This window comes from Lonchura striata, chromosome 11, assembly GCF_046129695.1.
Source record: "Lonchura striata isolate bLonStr1 chromosome 11, bLonStr1.mat, whole genome shotgun sequence".
Classification (NCBI taxonomy): domain Eukaryota; kingdom Metazoa; phylum Chordata; class Aves; order Passeriformes; family Estrildidae; genus Lonchura; species Lonchura striata.
In genome coordinates, this window is record NC_134613.1 from 15851060 (window position 1) to 15873329 (window position 22270).

At 38.7% G+C, this 22270-nt stretch overlaps 1 protein-coding gene across 1 annotated transcript; it reads left to right on the top strand.

The window, feature by feature from the left end:
* The first annotated feature begins 709 nt into the window (after nucleotides 1-709).
* On the top strand, nucleotides 710-21920 carry TMC3 (transmembrane channel like 3). Its single transcript, XM_021537381.3, has 22 exons — nucleotides 710-899; nucleotides 2202-2345; nucleotides 3635-3710; nucleotides 6289-6370; nucleotides 6753-6859; nucleotides 7781-7879; nucleotides 7971-8113; nucleotides 9572-9719; nucleotides 11004-11047; nucleotides 11204-11351; nucleotides 12091-12200; nucleotides 12354-12432; nucleotides 12932-13159; nucleotides 14724-14852; nucleotides 15490-15557; nucleotides 15871-15999; nucleotides 16821-16931; nucleotides 17352-17477; nucleotides 18810-18888; nucleotides 19086-19128; nucleotides 19735-20032; nucleotides 20758-21920. The coding sequence occupies exons 1-22, from the start codon at nucleotides 790-792 to the stop codon at nucleotides 21596-21598; spliced, it is 3342 nt and encodes a 1113-aa protein (XP_021393056.2). The 5' UTR covers nucleotides 710-789; the 3' UTR covers nucleotides 21599-21920.
* The last annotated feature ends 350 nt before the right edge of the window (nucleotides 21921-22270 follow it).

A 22270-nucleotide genomic window follows, 5' to 3' on the forward strand; every position in this document is an offset into this window, starting at 1 on the left:
AAATACCAAGTTAGGAACAAGTAAAAACTCTGCAAACTCTTCCTTTCACTCCCACTTTTTGAGCATCAAACTATGGTTGCAAGAACTATAAATATCTAGTGTTTTTGCTGTATTTTGATAATGACACCAGAATATCTGTAACTTCTGTGATGGAGAAAAGCCCTGAAAATTCACTTCCCTGGCCCCAGAAGAGCCTGGAGCAGTTTATTCTATCCTGGCAACCAAGCCCAGCACCACAGAGATGCTGACAGAGAGGTTGTGTTGGTGCTGACCATAGAAAGGGTGTCAGGGGACTCTCCACCGCTAAAACTGGAAGCCCGTGGGAGAATGCCATTGCATTTTTCTCTAGTGCTGAAGTCCAAAGCACAAACCACCTTGCTTTTCCTGAGCAAGAAGCTTGTGTCAAGCACAGGCAGCAGAAACACCCACAGCACCTATAGTGTTTGTTGGCAGCACCACTGAAAGCGGGCCAGGCAGTGTGCTGGGTGGCACTCAGAGGGATGTCCCTCATCTACAGCAAGGCAAATTAGGCTGTGAATTAAGGGTTGAAGCTTTGAAGTCTGCTTCCCACCTTGACCTGGCCTTCGAGGGGCAGTGGTGGGGCTGCGGTGTGCTGTGGCTTTAAGGCACTGCCAGGCAGCAGCAGTTCCTCCAGGCTGGAGCAGCAGGCACTGATCCTGTGCTGCTCAGGGCTCGCAGCACTGGCTGCTCTCTGCTTAATAACATTTGGCTGCTGCTGAGCAGCGAGCTCCGGCTGCCTCCCAGCCCTGCAGGGTCCCACCTGCCACCATGGCAGCAGCACAGGGCTCCCCTGCGCTCAGAGCTGCCAAGTCCTGCAAGAAGCAGCGCACGGTGAAGCGGCAAACTGGCACCTACACCTACCAGGAGCCTCCCCACAGGTAAGGGAGCCAGCCTCTCTTCTCCTCAGGGGCGAGTCTGCTTCGCCTGGCACGGCAGTGGCATCTTGACTTTTCACTTTCATGCAGACAGTGTGTGTGTCAGACTGGGGAAGGTAGTCTGGTTTGAGTAACAGTGTGGTAGCATGGAAATGAGCATGAGAAAAATCCTTCTCTGTATTTTAAGATGTATTTCAAACATTTTTGTGTGTGTGTTTTTTTAATCTTGTCAAAGTTGCATTTCATACTGAAACATAAACACTGTACATAAAGCAAAGTAACTCCAAAGAGTTCAGGGTATAGCATGGTACTAAGTCTCTTTTTCTTCTCCTGTGAAATTATAAATTTCCCTTGAATGTCCCCTGTGACTGAAGGGACAGGACTGCAGACCAAGAGATTAGTGGTCTGATGAAGTATGTCCTCCATATATTCTTCCATGGCATGGTTTAGGTTATGATTTATTTCTATGCAATTTAAAGGCTGCCTTTTCAGCAAAATTGCAGGGAAGTTTCCCAGTAAGTACATAGCAATACATTTGGGAAACTTCGTGGCTGGTGGTTGCAGCAATACTTCAGATCCCTTCATGTATTCAGGGAGAAACAGTCACCACAGCTTTTTAGACCTAAGCCTCCGTAAGAATGAATATTGCTGCTGTTTCATAGACCAACAGGGAATTGCAAGAGCTGTAGCTTAGCAAATGTGGTGACAGCATCACAAAAGATGATTTAATAATCATCTACAGAAATCTGCATCAAAGCACAGGAATCTTTTCACAGGGACAAGTAGTTCTTGGTATGTGGAGTCGCACACCCCTGTGCTCCTCAGCAGAGAATAGGGTAGACACTGACCATGACTGAATCACCTGCTGCCCTCATTCTAACAATAAAATATTTTATCATTATGGAAATAAAAATAATGGGTATGATTAAAAAATGAATGCTATCTGTCCTTTCTGAAAATGTTTAGACGGCATATTGTTCCAGAAAAATATACAGGCAGTCTTGCTAGCGTGATGTACAAGCAGAATGGCTGGAAATGCTTGGATAAGAAAAACTGGGATTCATGGTCAGGAATGGGGATAATTTATGACTGACCAGCAAGCGGTGGGAAGGGAAAGAGATATGTCCTGGAGGTGGAGAAACCATCCAAATTATTATTTAACTTTAAAACAATTAGGTGTTGTGAGTTCATTGTTTTTACAATGCTCCAAGAGTTGGATCCTGTGCAAATCAATGCTTTGCTGGGAATCCAACAGGAATAACTTGTCTCCTTTTTGCTCTCGTGGGGTGTGTGCTGGGCTGCCAGCAACTCAGATGACGATGCTGGTGAGGAGAAGGCTGAGAGCCATGACCCAGAGCAGATCTTTCAGAACATCCAGTACCAGAAGGAGATCATGTCCAACATCCGCTGCCGGCCGTGGCCGATGAGGCAGAAGCTGAGGGCGCTCAGGTAAAGGTGCTGCACAGAGGTTTTCAGGCTCACTGACTGTGACAGTGCTTCCAGCCTCGGGAGTGTTTCAGTGTAAATGGGAGGGTTTGAGCACGGGAATGATTTAGAGCTGCTAGGAAAGTGTTCCATGCGGATGCTCTGGGAAGATCTGAGGGCTGGCTGAAGGCAGCAGCCTCTGGGTGGACAGTCTGTAAGTGAAGTTGTCTCTGGTGCATGCCTGTGGCTCCCTTTAGAAAGTCACAGCACAAGAGAATAAGAAATCATGCTTTGGCTATTAACTACTAAAAGAGACTGTCAGCTATTCATTAGTCTCAAGGAAGGCTTTTGGTAATGCTCCATAGTATGCTATTAAGTTAAATTGTTTCACTGTGTCCCAAAAAGGAGAACCAGCCTGCCTTTTTAAGGTAATTGCATGGTATGATGACAGAAGCTGGTCATAGCTTCAGGCAACATAAAGTAAATGCAGTAAATACTGGACACTTGTAAGTGTTTAAAAAGTATGGTCAGTGTAGTAAAAATGTGTTTCATGGTCTAGGATTTCAATTATTATAATTCCAGATTTCCAATGAAAGTGCATGTGGCTAATTCTTCAGGTCACCTCTCAAAACCCTGTCAGGTCTTTCACCTCATGATCTGTGTGATGCTTGGGGGTTTTTTGCCCTTTTCATCTGGCATTTTCTCTCAAAACCCTGTATGGTGCTCAGATGGCAGTGTAGCCCCGAGGAATCCCTACCCTACCAAGAGCCCTTGTGTCATCTGGCAAAGAGAGGTTTTTCTCTCTTAGGCAGAGTCTGTGACTTCCTGCTTTCCAGTTCCTTTTGATCAGATTTTGGTCCCAATCCACCTTCTGCTGAGGTGTATGACCAGAAGTACATGCCCCTCTTTGCATCTCACAAGATAGCTACTCCATACCTGCAGAAGAGATGTCCGTATCCACAGAAAATTACCAGACTGTAAAGGGCATCTTGCTGTTTTACCTATTTGGGTTCTACCATTTTAAAAAAAAGACTTTGAAACAAAAGGACAGATAAATAAATTAGAGGAACAGAAAACTCTCCCTACAGCCAAATTCTTGAATGCTAAGTTCTCTCAGACTAAAGTCTGAGTGGTTTTGAAGTATCTGTAAAAGGCTCAATAGTCAGAAAAAACGCATTGCCTGGGTTGGGGCTGATGGTGGGGCAGCCAAGGCTGTATTTCAGAGCATTTGAGCCGTTTGGTGGATGCTGCTCGTGCAGAATGGGCGATGTGAGCAATGGGGTCTGTGGAGACTGAAGCTCCCCTGTTCGCAGGCAGGCGAAGGAGATCGTGCTGAAGTACGAAGGGAGGCTCACGAGAACCCGAGGTTACCAGGCTGCTGGGGCAGAGGTATGGCTGCTTCCCCTCAAATCTCTGACATGTCTTCTTCCCACCAATAGCCATTTGCAGTTCTGATTCAGAAAAATGTGTGTGTTTGCTATGCACTCCTAATACTTCAGCTGGGGATTGCAGAGAGAGAAAAAAGCAGTTAAAAGCTTCTTTATTTTTTTTCTCCTTTTTTTTTTTTTCCATTGTAATTTTAGTAATTACAATTTTGCAGACTAATTTCATGTGCTGAGGGATAAATATCCTTCTGTTAATGCAGTATAAGCTTTCTTTTCAGACAGCCTACAAATGTTGATGCCTGTTAGAGGGGATGATGAGACTGGGATAGCAACAAACATGATGCAATGTCCTCTAAAGAGCTATTTCAACAAACTGGGGCCACAGTTCAATTAGATTAGTATGAAAAATATGTCTAGCTTTTAGTTTGGAAGACAATCCTACAATAACTTACGTTAAATACATTATTAAAGAAGGGGGTTTGCTTGCATTATACTCAGAGAATTTGAATCAAATCTTAGCAAATTTATTTACACCACTGAAAATAGACACTGGTGTGAGTTTCTGGAAATTCATAATATGCAGGACATTGTATTTCATAAGCAACCAAGAGAAGACTTCTTTTGTCATCTAAGCAATCAAGAATATTTTTGTCGTCATAACAAGTAGACTTTTAATTACTAATTTATCTTAATTCAAAAAGGCAGGGTTAGGCCAATAGAACACCATGCTTTTTATTGATGAGAACAAGTGAAGAGCTGCACATGTATCTGGTGCTCTGAGGTGCTGGCAGTTTCCAATGTAGAAAGAGTAATTTTGCCTTGTTCTGCCTTTGCATGTGTTTCAAATGCAGTGGAAGTAAAAATGCTGTTAAAATAAACATATTTTTTGCCTTTGATATGAATGGAACTAGGACTTTAGCTAGAAAGAGAAGTCCTAAATCAGAATGTCAGTAAATCAGAGATTGGGCTCAGTGCTTCTTCATATAATTCTTCCTATACAAACCCAAAAGCTTTTATCTTAGAGTTCACAGTGAATAAAAGTTTGTGTCTAATTACCACTGTTGTATTTGCTTGAAGACATTCAGCCCAGGAGTGTAACTCAGCAGTTAACTAGTACCACTCATTATGTGTAGGGGGTCTGTATTTTTTTATCCTTGCACAAATTAGGAGCTTTAGGCTTTACATTAGGGCTAAATTCAGTGACAGCAACAGAATGAGCTGCCTTTTTTTAGTGTGGGTTTTTTTTTTGTTGTTGTTGTTTTGGTTTGGTTTGTTTCTTTTTTTAATTGGAAGAGATTTTTTTCCCCGCATATTTTCTTATAAAATACCATGGTGACCAAGGAGACAAAAATTTTAGCACAACAAAACAAGCACTATATCATCAAAATTAAGAACTCAGTGGCTGAACATGTGCTAAGAACAAAATGCAGCCACTAGGTATATATGTATTTACATAAGTTTTTCAAACTTGCAAAATATATAGTGTTCATGATTGGACAGTCCGCTCATGGTATTATTTATGAAAACTGAAGTTAAAATATATTTTTACTATCTTGACACTGAAAGCAATTTTATTTTTTCAATTCAGTTATTTTACACTTTCTTTGTAGCTACTCTTTGGGTTTTTTTCACCTCAGTTAAAGCCAGATGCCCATACCGTGGCTTCTAAGAATGTAAATTACCCATTCAGCTACATAGTAGGGAGGAGAAGAGATGATAGCTATCAAATGATAATTTTAGTAAATTTTGCTTCACTGTGGACACCTTGTTATTCTTTATAAATTTGTAGTGCAGCTGGCACAAGGTGCTTGAGTACTTTTTCAGCCCTGTGTACCCTGTACTGAAAGTTGCAATCCCAGAAATTCCCATGTAGTTCCCAGCATCTAAATTTCTGTAATTAAAATACTTCCCATTCATACTATGAAATGTCCATATAATCATAAATATTAATTTACTTTGGCCAGAGAGACTGATTATATTTTCAGTAATTAAATTTTTATTTACTCCTCTTTAATATTAGGAGATTGAATTATGTGATAGAATATTGACACTGCTATTAAAAATGCCTAAATAAAATATAGGAGGGATTTTAATACCTAACTGTAGTAAAAATACTTTAATGCCTGGAATATAATTTTTTTTTCCTGTTGATACTGTGAAGTTATAGTTCTAACTCAACAACTCAAAAGTTGCTCTCACTTTTGCACAGGTGGATTTTACTTTTTCTGCCACATGTGTACAGTGTGTGCAGGAAGATCCTCTGATCCTCTGACTTTGCAAAAAAAATACAGGTTGAATAAAGTCTCTACTAAATATAACCACAGGATTCCTGCAGGTGTTGGCTACAATACATAGAGCTGACAATATAGCAGTTAAATTTACTGCTGTTGAATAAAAAAGTGTATTTTTCCTCTTAAGAGAATTTTCTTTGAGGTATTACGCTCCTAACAAGATCTTAGTCACCAATGTTTATAACAGTTCTTGTGATAAAAGATAAGACATGAGCAAAATACTCAGCACTTCATTTTAAAAATATTTTTTTCATGCAAAAAAAGTGTCATATTTTTCTGCTTTTTTCTCAGCTTTGGAAGAAGTTTATTCGACTTGCATACAATTTTGTGGTAATCTTTATTCCTTGGGAAATGAGGATAAAGAAAATAGAGAGTAAGTATAAAGATGTAATGGTATTAGTAAAACACTTGTTAAAATGCTGAGTCTTATGGTGTATTTTTTAATGTACTGAATTAAATAATATTTGAGAAGGAGTTAAATGCATATTTTTCAGCAGTGAATTATTTATTTAAAAATTTGCTTTTTCATCTTTTCCCGGTGCCTCAGTTCTCATTGATAGTCTTAGATGGGGCTAACTTTTTAAAAAGTCAATTTTGTCCCTTTGGGATTCTGAAAATGAAAAAGTTCTCTAGTTTGCTAAACGCCCTCCATAAGAGAGGTTTTTCTTTTTGGCCTGTTATTCAAACACTTCATGGTAAATGATGCAATCTTTTATAGACTGTGCAGGTCACATAATGGTTTTTTGTGGTTTAAGGTCATTTTGGGTCTGGAGTTGCCTCTTACTTCATCTTCCTGAGATGGCTGTTTGGAATCAATATTGTCCTTACCATAATGACAGGAGCATTTGTAGTCCTACCAGAGGTAAGAACGCACTGTTAATATTTACAGCAAAGCACTTACTGTTGAACTTGCCTTTCTCAATGGAATAAACACCACACTTTAAGCATGCATCCGTTTGAAATGTACCCTGTAAAATGAATTATTTAAAATAAATTCCCCTATTAAGAGGTTTTTCTCTGCCAAGGATAACAGACTTTTTCTATTAGTGTTCAAGATAGTATTTTGTCAACATGGTACTAATGTTTTTAGAGAATATGTTTTTATTTGATTACTAAAATAAAAAAGCCATTCTTAAAAGATGTAGTGGGTGTTGAGTACACTTAAGTCCTATTAGTGTCATTTACACTAATGAGAAGTATAAATGACACTAAGAAAACAAAACATCCCTCTCCAGACTCTGGATTATTGTCCATTAGAAAGAATTTCCTACAAGTTCTGAACAGCCACAACTTTGTTTAGTTCTTGCATATGAGTAAAGCAATTTGTGAACTTTGTTAAATTAGTCACACATATTATTTTGCCTCACCTACCCTGTGCTTTTATAGTGTTATCAGAAAACATGGGAATACCTGATTTTATTCTCACTGCACAGAATAAAAAAGTAAATACCCCTAGAACAAATAGGAAAAAAAAATGTATTCACATTCACTTTTTAATTTTTAAAGAAAAATAAATTTAATCCTGAACTATCATTTTGAGATCAAACACTGCCCCATTTCATTTAAAAATGCTCACATTGAAAGCATGGCTTTTAAAGCTGGCACAGAGCTGAGACAGCACTTGCTACCCTGAGAGTGCCACACATGTGGGCAGCTCTGGATGGGCTCCACTGTGCAGCCCGGGCTCAGATGGGCTCGTGCAGCTCCTGAGAGCTTCTCTCTTTCCCATCCCCTGAGAGCTTCTCTCTTTCCCATCTCCTGAGACCTCCTCTCTCTCCCACAGCTCCTGGCCGGGGCCCCGTTTGGCAGCACGGTCAGCAAGACCATTCCCAAGGAGAACATTGCATCTGCTCAAGATCTGGACACCATCTGGTCCCTAGGGGCAAGACTCAAACCATTCCTTGTTATTTTGCTGTTGCTGTTCTGTTGTAATTGTTGGTTACTGCTCTTACTGACTGCTCTGGTCTTTGCAGGGCTACCTCCAGTACTCTGTTCTGTTTTATGGCTACTATGGTCGGGACAGGAAGATTGGGAAAGCTGGATACCGGCTGCCTCTTGCCTACTTCCTTGTTGGAATGGCTGTGTTTGCTTACAGCTTCATCATTCTTCTAAAAAAGTAAGACTACTCATTTACTGCTGTTCCTAAACTTGTGTGTTCAGGCAATCAGCAATTGTATTTACTCCTCTTCCTCTGTATTTATTCTGTGCAGTCCTATTAACATGCTCACCTCTGCTAGTATCATGGAGGCAGACTGAGTTCAACTCTAGATTGCCCTTTATCATCTTGCTGTAATTCTCACTCTCTTTTCCATTTCCCAGCCTTTAAAAGGAGGGCAGCACAGATCATCTGAATGCTTTGTATTGGTGCAGTTTAAGGCCCAACATCTGTGGAAGTCCTTTGCCTTTTTCTGTAATAAATATTGCTATGACAGAAATTTATATTTGAAGTGTAATGCTTTCAGCATTATTAATATTCCCCTCTTTTGAAATACAAATATAAAAGTGCCGTCCTAGGTGCAATACCATTTGCATTGCTTTAGTGGGTACGTGGCATCCCATTGGAATGTAAGCTTAATTCCTTTGCTGTGGAAGGGAAGGAGTGGGAGTTAGTTAGCAGAGAGAGCAAGACCGCCCGAACTGACCATAAATCCAGGGATGTGCAATGCTTGGAGAAGGGGCAAGGCCACTCTATCCTCTCCTGATTTGCTTTCTCTTCCCTTCTGGATACCTATTCATCTGGCACACTGCAGTCCAGGGATGTTGTCAGTGCTGTCTGTAATAGCTCTCAGTTTTGAGGTCAAACCTTCCCTTTTCATTTATTTTTAATCTACCTGCTGGTTTGTGCCAAGGGTCACTTTTATATTTGACAGCAATCTACACATCTGCAATTTCTAGACATGATCAGCTTTTTTTCTGACTTAGCTCAGTGATCCTTTGCTTAGCTGTGTAAAGCTCCCCTTTAACATTGTCCTTTCAGATGGCCTTTCTTTCATAAGTCATTAATCTTCATTTCATTTCCTATGTTTTGCAATATTCTGCCACCTTGCTCACCTGGCATGAGTAGGAGGGGTTTTCTTTATTTTTCCCAAGGTCTGTAAAAAGGCCCTGGGTTTCTCTTTGACAGTAATATATATTTTGAGGTTTAAAACAGCAAAAAAACAGACCTTGTGCACGATCACTAGTTATGCCAAACTAGATTTAATTCCTTTAACAGTGATCTTAGTGATTATATATTTCAGCTGGATCCTACCTAGAGGTTGTAAAACTGAAGTAGGTGTAAGCCCACAGTAAAATTTATTTGCTTTATTTGTCAGTTGTAAAGACTGTAAATATTGAAATGCCCTTCCACAGTGAGTAATTTCTTTCTAGGTGTAAAGTCAAGTTCATGAGCTGCACCTCACTGTGTTTTATGTTCTTCAGAAAGCTGCCAACAGTGATACTAATTTTTGCAACCTTTGGTTCTAAGTAAGCTCTAATGTATAAATATCTGAAAACCATGAACCAAACCAGTGACTTCCTTCGTTACCATCTTCACATGCCAGAAGCCGTTAAATACCTGTTATTTTTTTTACAGAATGGCAAAGAACTCAAGAATGAGTTTAGCAAGCGCCTCTGATGAAAATTACACTTTCTGCTGGAGACTGTTCTGTGCTTGGGACTATTTGATAGGAAACCCTGAGGCTGCAGAGAGTAAAGCTGCTGCCATAGTCAACAGCATCAGGGTGAGCAAGTGACCTTTGAATTAGTTCAAGTTGATTTACTTGTTAAACTGTAAGCCATGTAAGTTTTTCCTCTCATGCCCTTGCACTTCCTATAGGATTTTTTTGATTTATTTACATATCTCTTTATTTGCCTAGGGGAGAGCTAGTATCACATCTGTGTAGTATTACAGGCACATCATATTTGCTGCCATCCCAGCAAGGCCATTGTGTCCTTCCTTGGGAGAGTTTTATTTAATGTGCCTGTATGTGTGAGTAGAAGTTAGATAACCAGAAACAAATATGCTAGTGATGAAATTTCATAGAGTGTTGGAATGAAATTCATGTTAACAATTGATTTGGCAGGAAAATAAACAAATTTACAGAATGTATAATTGTTTTTATGCAAAGGAAGAGTTTTATGCCTCAGGGCATCCATGTTCAACAGCTCATATTTTACAAGATGCTTTTTTACATGATAATAAGTTTTATATCTCTTTCTTTGGTTTATAAATTTCTGAACACAATTTATTGTTCTTTCTTCTTTATTTTATCAGCTATTAATCAGGGTCCTCAGGGAAGTGGCCATGGCATCAAGCCTGTTGAAGTCCAAGGAGCATCTGGATGATGCTTTTAGTGAAATGGTTGTTTTAAGTATTCCTCTAAGTGTCAGGAAGCTGGACTCAATTGTCTTTATGGATCCTCTCCAACTTGAGATATTATATGATTCTATAGTTTATTTCATCTCTCCATAACAAATGGAGGGACATTTTACAGGTCGCTCAATATTAGAAAACTGTTAAAAATATAGATGTTTTGCATCTAGAATTTAAGAACATATGTGGTTTTATCAAAAGTAATTTATTAACCAAATGTGGTGTAGTCTCATTATCATTACACAAAAATTACTTCAAATTCTACCATGGACAAATTAATAAGCTATGTTATTTAGTTATTTCAATGACTGAGGATAACCTTTGACAGTACTATATTGTATTAGTGACTCACAGATTTTAGAGGCACATTCTGCCAAAAAATCTGGAAGTGTAACCCTCATTTTCTATCTCCTTGAACATGCACAGCTGAAAGTGGCTGAGTATCTGATTAGTGTGTATTTGTTTCTCAGAAATCTCCATCACTTTTTAATATCACATATCAGTGCTACAAATCAATGAGGACAGTGCTCTTTATCTGCTTGCACCTCCAGGATGTGATGGTTTTTTATTAGTATACTTTAATTTCTGTGAAAGATATGTGCATTATTTTTTCTGAACATTATTAAAATGGTAATGCTGTGTTTCTTTCAAGGAAGCTATATTGGAAGAACAGGAAAAGAAGAAAAGCAAAAACTTGTATGTATATGAGATAAGAGATACTTTTCAAAGCACTGTTTCAATGCATATATCAGTGCTAATCTGCTTGTTTTATACTTCCAAACCCTGTTAGAAATGACCCCTGGTGCCATAGAACAACCTGCTGTATTGGTTGTATCTTCCTTTTTTTCCTAGGGCAGTGACCATAAGCTTAAGAATTATTGCAAACATCCTCGTGCTTCTGTCCCTTGCGGGAAGTATTTACATCATCTACTTTGTCGTGGATCGATCCCAAAGGTTAGAGCGCACCAAAAAGGAATTGACTCTTTGGGAAAAAAATGAGGTACTGTCTTTATGCCACCTCTGTGTTAGGAGCAGGATTGTTGTCTGGGTGCTTTCCGTAGCAATATTGTGCACAGAGGTGTAAATAGCAAGAGATGAGCCAGGAGAAATGAGGAACGAGTGGCAGACCTGGGTCTGCCTGGGTGCACTTGCTCCCTCAGCTCTGCAGCCAGAGCAGGTGCTCATTTCACAGACACTGCAGTTCTAGCAGGTCCCTATTTTGTGAGCAGAAAGCTTAACCTCTCCTGTCACTTATAAATCTACTTTTATGTCCAGGCCTGAGCTGAGCAAACACTGGGCTGATGGACTAGAAAGGAATTGGCTTTGATAACAGTGACCGATTCAGTATTTTCATTATCAGTGACAATTCTGTGACTATTTTATTCTGTGACTGTTTCATTCAGAGGAATGAGCGAGAGTAGAAAGTGAATAGTCATGAAGAAGCCACTCACCCACTCCAGAGGAAGATGCTAGCACCGTATTTCCTACATGATAATTTTTAATTTCAATTAATAAAGTAGAACTTTGAAGCTACAATATCTGGAGTAAGGACTTCCAAGTGGTATTCCAAATCTATAATTTTTGATCATAACTACTGTTATTACTAATGTTAACAATAACTTTTTAAAGCATCTCCTGCAAGAAAAGCAATCACCAAAGCATGTGCCTCAGCAGTATTTCAATCAGCCCAAGATTCCACAGAAGACTTTCATCAAACACTGCATGTTTCTGTTCCACAGGTCAGCGTAGTTGTGTCACTGATCACAATGATTGCACCCTCTGCTTTTGAACTTGTGGCAGCTCTGGAGATGTATCATCCAAGGACCACTCTTCGCTTCCAGCTTGCCAGGTATGGGCATTATTCAGTGTAAAAAATATGTGGAGAGGAAAGGAGGAAAGGAGAAGTGTGATCTGGTTCATGTTTTAGTACAGCCAAACCAGAGAACGTATGAGAAGTCAATGGTTACCAGTGCTGGTAATCCACATTTTATTCTCTTTTCAGGGTTCTTGTCCTCTACCTAGGAAACCTCTACAGTTTAATCATTGCCCTCCTGGATAAAGTGGACAGTATGAGTGTCACTGTAAGTTTAACTTGATGTTTTCTGATGTGTAAAGCTAGTAGACTTCATAGAAGAATTCTGTTTATTGTGAAGTATATTAAGTTAGATTAAAATTGTTTGAAATTAAAATATTATGGGTTGATAGGATTGTAAAGTTAAGTTTAGATAGTAATGTTTATTTACAACTACTTATAGAGCATTTTAAATTCATTTTTAAGGATAACTGGATCCATTTGATTGCTGATGAAATGAGATAAATAGATTTCTATGCATTGCTGAACTCTTAAAGAAAACACCTCATCACTGTAGGTCAAATATTTCCACCTACCTAAATTAGCTTTAAGCCCTGCCCTTTGGTGTTCCATCTGACCCTGTCCATTGACAGCTGTTTAACAGTTGCCTAACTGCTGCTTGGAAATATATGAAGAAATGTCTCTCTGTGTGTGTATGCTGTAGAAGGTGCAGACACCTGCACCTATTCAGAGTTAAAAAGTAGCTTTTGGGACATTTATTATTTCAGGACTCTGATGTGAACAACAATGCAAGTAATTCTACCATCTCCTTAGCAACCAACACTCTTTCTAAGGATGACAATTTAACCATTCCTAATGTACAAATTAAGAGAAATGGCTTTGTCACATTGGAAGAGCATCGCACCCAAGGCCTGACAGACTCCCTGGTTAACCAAACAATTTCCTTTAACACCCAGAACCCACAGGATCAGTGCTGGGAGACATATGTTGGTCAAGTACGTAATTGTTTTATTGTCATCAACTTACTCTACTTAATTCGCATTTGACAAAAAATTAAAATTGTGTTGTGATGCGTTTAATTTTAGAACTTTTCTTTGTATAAATTTCAGAATTTAGCTAAGGAAGACGTAGGAAGAGTAAAGACTGTGCAAAGTGCTATGGCCACAGATACAAGCTTTGGGTTTTGTTCAGTAGCTACAGTATGTTTAGTGCTGTTCAAATGTTCTTTTGCTGAGTTTGGTCTCTGTCTTCAGCTCTGCACAGGCAGATCTGTACGGATCTGTGATATGGATCCTATTTTAACAGGATACATCCTTCTAACCCCTACAGAGAAACAAGGCTACAAAGACATAGTAGCAGCAACATGCACTGTGTGCAGATTCAGATTGCTGCCTCAAGAGCTGGAGATGCAGACCTGAAACAAGCACAAGATTGTGCTCTTGGTCATTTGTTCCGTATCAGAAGTCTCTATTCATTCTGCCTCAATAAATCTCTAGACAATCAAGTGCTCTTCACTTTTTCAGAGGGAGGGAGAACAGTAACAAAAGGTTTCAAAATCCCATCAGTTTGTAGGAATGGGGACAGCTGGACAGCAGTGCCATGTTCCCACCTTTGGGGTGCAGAAAATCTGCAGATTTAATATGACACCTCTTGCTTCCCTACATGTGAAGGGTACATTGCTTGTGAATTCCAGGGACACTAATACATTCAGAGAGAAATTTTAACCACAAAAATGCAGATGTCACTCATCCATTTGAGATTGTGGTCTCTGACAGTGTCACATTCATGTCTAGGCCACCAGTAAGGACCATGTTAGCGTGCTTCTGATTTTCTGAGCTTCTTGTTCCAGAATGAGGAATATCAAAGGTCTTGTTTGAACATCAGGAGGAAAAGACCACTCTGAGGTTTATTAGCCTGATTTCTATTCTTGTATATCCCTTCTGCACAATCTCATAAAAAATAGAGGGTTTGAATGTTTGCTTTTTTTCCCCAGAATGGCCTAGAGATGTAGGGAACTGAATTTTTCTTATTTTAATTGTATATTTTTAAAGCTCAATTAAATATAGGCTAATCACATTCTTTTGTAGGCACTAAACAACTATTTTTTATGGCTCAATGATTCTATGCCATTGGGTTGTGGGTTTGTCTGGATAATAAGATTTTCTCATTGAGAAATGCTTTGCAAATACGTATTACAAGAGTCAGCTTAATGAAGGAATGGGTGCAATAGAAAAAACAACCCATTTCGGTTTAGCTAGATACATTTTTAGAGCATTAAAAAGAAAGTCATTAAAAAGAAATTCTGATACCATCATGACCAGAATTTTACTGCTGCAAGCAATAAAAGGCACCCTGGACGCTTGATTATATTTATTCTCTCTAACAGAACAAAGAAAAGTCAAACAGGAAAATTTTAAAGGGAAATTATTCATATATTAAATTCATATTTTATAAGAATACTGAGCTTGAGCCAAAAATACAATTACAAATGCAAAAGAGCCATATGCAGTCTGTTTGCTTTCAGAATGACTCAGTGTGTGTGAACAATGTGTGTTTCAGGAGATGCTCAAGCTCTCAATTATCGACATGATTTTCACAGTTGCAAGCATCCTGCTAATTGATTTTTTCCGTGGACTGTGTGTCCGATATTTGAGTGATTGCTGGTGCTGGGATCTAGAAAGCAAGTTTGTAAGTAAAATCCTTATTTTATCAAGCTAAGGTGTTGAAGATGGGTAGGCTCCTTCTCTCAGTACTAAATGTCCTTAAAGTCTTTCTGCAAAGGAATAATTTCTTGGTAGTACATATCTAGAAAGGCACAACTCAGCCTGAGTTTAAATTGGAGGGTACAGGATAAATGTTGAGATTCATGTTTTTCTCAAGCCTACTCACACGGCAAAAATTTTTGGTTTTCACAAAATAATATCATAGAGCAGTTCTCACGGTCTAACGTGACACAGAGGGCATATAGATGTTCCCCACATCCTCTTTTCTGCAGCTGTAACATCTATACCAAGAAACACTAACCAACAGCACACAGCCCTCTAAGAAAATTACAGTGCGTAATATTTGGTTAGCAAGAGGCTGTTGGCTTGAAATACTGTGGACTGTTTGTCCTTAAAGATGAGATGTAAACTAAAGAGGAAAAGGTTTGTTTAATCCCTACCTGCAGAGTAGGTTCTGCTGTGTTCCCACTGCCTGCCAGCAGCTGGTATTTGGTCTGGATGTTTCAGGCCATGTACTGTATGATTCAGTCAAATACACCTAATAAATGGCCTGAAAGCAAGATTAAGACCAAGGTATTCTTCTTACACTCTGTCTCTTGTAGCCAGAATATGGAGAATTCAAAATTGCAGAGAATGTATTGCATTTGGTCTACAACCAAGGAATGATCTGGTATGTAGCCTTTATGTGTTACTTCTTGTCCTTTGTTGGCTGATTGCTAAGTCAATCTGACTATTTAAATGAAACCTATTTAATTAGGATATTGACAGTGTAGTCTTTTATATTAAGAGATCATCTGTTATTAGTGAGCTATTAATCTGTTTACCTGCTATGAGGTTTGGGGATTTTTTTAGTCAATTATTGCTATCAAAATGGCTTCTGGCAACACTGAACACTGACATGATATGATTATGATATGATTATGATATGATATGATATGATATGATATGATATGATATGATATGATATGATATGATGTTTCCAGGATGGGAGCTTTCTTTTCACCTTGCTTACCAGCATTCAATGTGCTCAAGTTGATTGGACTCATGTACCTGAGGAGCTGGGCTGTGCTGACGTGCAATGTACCACACCAGCAGGTTTTCAGAGCATCTCGGTGAGTCAAAATGAGAATGAAAGATAAGAAAAAAATCAAATGCAGGCAATGGAAATATCTTTCATAAATATGAAGAAAATTACAGGAGATTTTAGCTTTAAAAGTTGACAATCAAATTTCACACTAACACTGATAGCAAAGGTCTGAGGAAAAAGATATAGGTACTGAGAAACTGGAGGATTTGTGAAGGATGGTAGTTGATGATATGACAGAACTAAAAAATATGTCAGGGAATGTTCCTAGATAGCTATTATGGCCTAACATAAATGCTTTAATTCCATACAAATCTGACAGAGCACAATAACCTATATGTATTAACTGGTGCAAGTCCTATTTCTTGCTGTTTCTCTCTAAAAGCTTTGCAATATCTGCTTTTGTCCATTGCATTGCACAACACATTTCCTCCTTTTTTTATCATTATGAATATTTAAATTGTTTTTTTTTAATGGAAATAATTCTGGGCATCTTTGATTCTTAATAAGCAGACATTTCTAACATTTTGTTAAGATTAATTGACTTCTGATGATGTTCTTTTTCTTCCCCAACACAACTGGGCAGTAAGGGTGGCTTTTGTCAAAGGGTGCAGTAGCCAGTTTTCTGACTGCAACAGTGGTATCTGGAAAGCACTGCAAATAGAATTTTGATCATTAAGAGGCTGTTTAAACCATCTCTGTTCAGACCTTCTAATTATAGCAGAATGATTTTAATCTGTCAGACATAATCTTGAACTGGATAGGTAGAATTCAGATTTGCACCTTTTATGTTGCCACTGGTTTTCTCTCTGATAAGTATAATCTGAAACATGTTACACCTTCTTGCAGATCCAATAATTTCTACTTGGCCATGTTGCTGTTTATGCTGTTCTTGTGCATGTTACCAACGATTTTTGCTATTGCCAGATATAAACCATCCTTAAGCTGTGGCCCCTTCAGGTAAGGTATAATGGACCAATGAAAATCACACAGATTTTACTTCCCCCTCTATAATAAACTTATCATGTTTCTTAATACACAAATTACAAATTTTGGATTTTTTGAATTTACAAATTAGATGTAAATTCAAAACAAGTTGAGAGGACAAAGTTTTTCTGCTACCAATATTGTATTGTTTATGGTTTAATAAGGTGAATAGGCCAAAATTCTGAGTTGATTTGCTTTAAATACATAATTTAATTAGTTTATATTTACATAACGTAATATGCCACTGAGAAATCTCCCAAACATCACTGTCTTGTGTCTTCATTCAAGCACCCTCCAAGCTTTTTTATTATTCAGTGCAACATTGCTTAACAAATATACTCGGGATTCCTTACAACTTAATTTTACTTTTTTTTCCTCCCACACCTCCTATAGTGGTCAGGAAAAAATATATGATATTGTTTCTGAAACGATTCAAAATGATTTTCCCACATGGTTCAACACAGTGATCACTTACATCAGCAGTCCTGTGGTTGTCCTCCCTGCACTACTACTGTTATTGTAAGTACTTTGGTTTTTGTAGGCAGGTTGAATTGATTGTATTAATAGTGGCCTTATCTCTGGAGAGTCAAATGTAGATACTAAGAAACAAACATTGCACTGTTGTAGTTTCTTCAAGCACAATTGAAAACACAATTCCAACACCTCACTGAACGTGTAGTATAGGGACCAGACAGGAATGAAAGTATGTTAAAAAGACTGTCAAAAGGAATTATTTCTTCTGGGATTCTTTGTTAGAGCATGTTCACTGCATTGTGTCAAGGCTTGCAGTGCTGATGCTTCCAGGAAGTTTAGGAACCTTTTCCCTCTTAAGAGCTCCTCAGAAAGAAATTTTCCATTTCTTCATGGTCATTAGTTCAGTTTCTGACAGTGAACAGGGCTCAGTTTGTCCTTTAAAGAAGCTACTCAGTCATCCTGATTTACAACAAGATAAATCAATTATGAAGGTCTGCTCTTAAGTGTTAATGCAATATAATTTGCTGCAGTGGAAGTCTTTTCTTATTTGGGTTATAAATAATTGTTCACAGTTGGGAAATAATATTGATTTTGAGCTGTTTAAAATTCACTTTGCTTCTCTGAAAAGTTCTATTTTGTTTTTCTTGTATATGTACCATTTTCTTCCTGTGTAAACTGCAGACAAAGGCAGAGTTCGTCCCACCACTGGCTTTTCAAATCAGAAAGACCAAAGCAACACTTCTTATTTGTAACTTTTTCCTCTAAGGTCCCAGCCATGTAATATTTACAAATTTAAGTATTCCTCTTGACTGCTTCAAACTGACAGCTAAGCACATATGTAATTGTTTGTGGTATGAAATCTAGCTATAAGACTTTGTCTGAAAGCCAGTGCAATCCATTATGTCAGGCCATAATCTGCCAGAATCCAATCTCATCTGTGGCAGGGTAAACAAGGTGTTATTTCAGCCAGCCAACAAAATTGCATTGGTATGGCTGTGCAAACTCAGCTGTAACTATGGTGTCTCTGTTCTGTAACCTTGGACTGGGAAAAAAAGACAAAACAGTACCTGTCAAAATTATTTGTCTAGAATTAAAAACCCACAACAAATAAAACCAATTGGAAATACATCCCAGGTTACACACACAATGAAAATACCTGCAAAAAACACAGGTGAAATTAGAACTGCTGTTAAATCTGTTTTCAGTTTCATTTCTTTCATCTATGTTTGCTTAGAAGAAGGCTGTAATCCATTATTACAATATAAGGAAATGCTACAAAGCAGTAGCTGAACTTGTACCTCATTTTGACCCACAAACCCTCAAAAGGAAACTGTCAAGAATATCTGAAGAGACTCATATCACCCCTTTCACTTCTAGCATGCTAATCTACTACCTACAAAGTATTGCAAGATCATTAAAATTCACCAACAATCAACTGAGAATGAAGATACAAACGGTAAGTATGCTGAAAAGCACTTTTACAAGTAATTTCAGGGGTCTTCAGTAAAGCATGAGCCTAATTAAATCTCTAAAGTCACTTCTAGTGTTTCACAACATAAAACATGTATTGTATTTTTCATCCTTGCAGAGCAGGGGATTTATTCTCTAATCCATAATAATTTACAAATTCTCATTCTTCTGAATGTATTTTAGGAAAGAACTGAAGATAAGAAAAAGGTGGTTCAGATGGCAGTAGGTAAGTTGGCGACCCTTAGAAATGCCACTATTAATAAAGCATTTGCACCTAAAGCCATTTTGATTTCTCATACATAAAGGGAAGTACAATTACATTTTAAAAACTGTATATCCTGTAGAATCCTCCTTTTAGATGGTTTCTGAGCTCAGTTTGACTTAACCTTGGCAACACTGAAAGATATTGTGTGTAGTTTAAAACTGAATTCACTCAGAATCTTTGGACTGGGTATTTTCCTGCTTTTATCACCAACAGGGAAGAACATGAGATGCATCTTTGATAATTCAAATCATCTCAGACTTTGCATGCAATTCAGAGGCTGGTAGGCAGAAGAAAAATTGGCTTGTTGCCCCTTTTGGAATCCTACATTGGAACATCCAGTCTTTTTTCTGTGTCCCCAATACTCCATCTGCTATGTACTGTAGTATGAAGATCTACCCTTTTATCACCACGTCTCCCAGTGTGACACCAGTTTCTCGTTTTGAAACATAGGGGATTCTGTTGGCCTTGGATCCCTGATTGAAAGGGGAATTTGAGCCACTGAATTTGCACAGCAGTTTCTAAATTTAGAGACCTGGAAAGTTCCTATAATATTTTTTTTTTTTCTAGCCAGAATCCAAAATCTGGATGCTAATGACAAAAGACCAGAGCAAGAAACTGATATTATCAGCCAGGAGTCTTCTGTTCGGTCCTCAACACCCCGAAAGAATGGCAGTGTCTTGAACTTTGAATCTCCTGTGAGCAAAGGCACCAGAATACAAACCATTTCCCAGTCTGTGCCCCAAGCTGTGCCAACAAGTGATGTTGTGAGACCTGCCAACACAACTCCCACAGCTTCGACCTCTTTAACACCAGCTCCCTCTGTGTCAAGTGTACAGAAACCAAGAAATGATCATATCACAAACAGGTAAGACTGCTTCGGTTTTGAAATGGTATTTATTCCAGCAGCTCCATGCCATACCTGTTTATTTACAAAACAGCTGTGCATTGAGATTGTCTGGAGCTATAAGACAGCAGAGGAATTTTTTAAAAGCAGATTCATTCACCGGTACTATTGATATCGCTGGTGACACCACATCCTTAATTTTCCCTTAACAGAGATTGGATTATAAACCTTTTGAAATTATGTAGCTGACGGAGTTTACACACAGCTCAAGCAAAGGTAAATACTAGACTTGCCCTCAAGCACATAACTAAAATACTTTGTGCAGGATACCATCTCCATGAACAAAATAAATACAGAGTGAAGGAACTCTCAGCAGAATGTCTGTGCAGCTTTAGTTGCAAAACAACCAGTCTGGCATATCAGTAGATTGCTGCTTTAAACTGGGTTGGGTTTTTTATCAAGTGGATAAAGAACAATTCTCAGAACAATAAGAAAACAGAAAGGGAATATAACTTGAGAGGACAATTGTGTTACCTTTTCCTAGAGAAGAACAAATATATCTCCTAATTTCTAGGATATGTTTCTCAAAATAATTCTAAAAGTTTGGTGCAATGGAGATATGATAATCTACACTTTTTCAACCTAGTCTTTGACTTCCAGAGCAGTGAACTCTTTTATATGTTTCAATTCCATTAATTGGTAAGTGTGTATATCAATATTTCCTCTCTCTTTCTTCCTTCCTAAAGATACCCAAGTGTTGTTCATAGGAGTGCAAGTGAGCTGTGCAAAACAAAGCCCTACACACCAGTGACTTTCAAAAAGCACACTGAGGATGTTCATTCTGACCCTCTCTTCAGAAAAGCCATTCGGCAGGTAAATTCCGATGCCCTTGGGGCAGGGGCTCCTGTATTTTTGGGATGCAGACCATATGCCACCAGGTATTTTCTGGTTAATGAAAACGAGACCCGCAAAAAATCGCTCCGTTCTACCTCCCGACTCCAAAGGCATTTCAGAAAGGAGGAATCAGGAGACATTATTGAGTTGTATCCACGCCACATCAGAAGATACGTGGTCCGAACACCACACCAGATGTATTCCCCTCATCCCAGTGAAGACGAGGAGGACGAAGAAGAACTTGAGAAAGAATTCATGAACAGATCCCATCGCCCTCGCTCACTGTCTGACCTTCGCCCGGCATCACGGTTTTACATTGGGGATCGTGCTGATGGCCACATTCTAATGAGCAAAGATCTAGGCAGAGTGCATTACAAATCCTGGGATGATGGTTTTGAGCTGGACCTGGACAGGCCCCCATATGCATACAAGAAAGTACACCTGAACTATCCTGAGCCACGTGTGAAACCAAAATCAAAGCAAAAGCTGGAGCAATCTCTAACAGAGTCTGATTCCATTTCCATTGAATCCAGCAGTGATCCGCAGAACAGCAGCAATGACCAGTACATCCAGGTCATTCATACCAAGGACAAGTACCCAAAAACTGGGGCAAAAGTCACCAAAAAGAAATCTAAAAACAGTGTAGATCTAAATATGTCTGAGCCTAGTGAACTGGTGTGCTCAAATGTCTGAGAAAGTGCCCCAGCCTCATTGTGTTTTGAGCTTGTGTAGGTGCAGTTGTAATTTACTTGCTGTTGGAGGTCTCTCAGAATAACTAAGATGTAGTTTTTGTAAGAATGGTGTATGTAGCCACTTGAGGTGGGAAAAATCTTGTTTTACTCTTTATTGTACCTTGCTTTAATATCACAACTGATATGTTGTGAATTTTAGAAAAGAAGGTTATTCCAATTTACTCCATACTGTTATGCTGTCAAAACCCAAAATCTCTGCCTACTGGAAAATCAAAAGCCATGTACTTGGGGCACTTTAATTAAAACAGTACAGAAATACATCAGATGAGGCTCTTTTTATCTGATGCAGCCAGAGCTGAAGATGCTTCCTGAATAAATTCAGCAAGCAATCAGCTTCCTGCAAACTGAGCTGCTACTTAGAGTAGATCTTGATGTGGCTTGTTTGAATATGGTGTGGCCCAAACAAATCAGGAAAAATATAAACTAGAGAGAATAGTGAATTTCTTTAGAGTGTATCACATTGGCAGGGGAGTTATTTGACAGCGTGAGTCACACTTGTAGATTAAACCCCAGACCCTTTTATTAATATTCTGGCGAACCTCAGAACAGCCTGGTAAGCTTCACGGTGGTAAACTTTCGATCCGCTGCCTTTAGAAGACTCACTTCATTACGC

What these genes read in the sequence shown, in the direction of transcription:
- TMC3 (XM_021537381.3), top strand. Translation starts at nt 790, where the DNA reads ATGGCAGCAGCACAGGGCTCCCCTGCGCTCAGAGCTGCCAAGTCCTGC. An exon ending in GAGGATAAAGAAAATAGAGA is followed by an intron (nt 6,371 to 6,752) that starts GTAAGTATAAAG and finishes TTGTGGTTTAAG; the next exon opens with GTCATTTTGGGTCTGGAGTT. An exon ending in CTCTTTGGGAAAAAAATGAG is followed by an intron (nt 11,352 to 12,090) that starts GTACTGTCTTTA and finishes TCTGTTCCACAG; the next exon opens with GTCAGCGTAGTTGTGTCACT.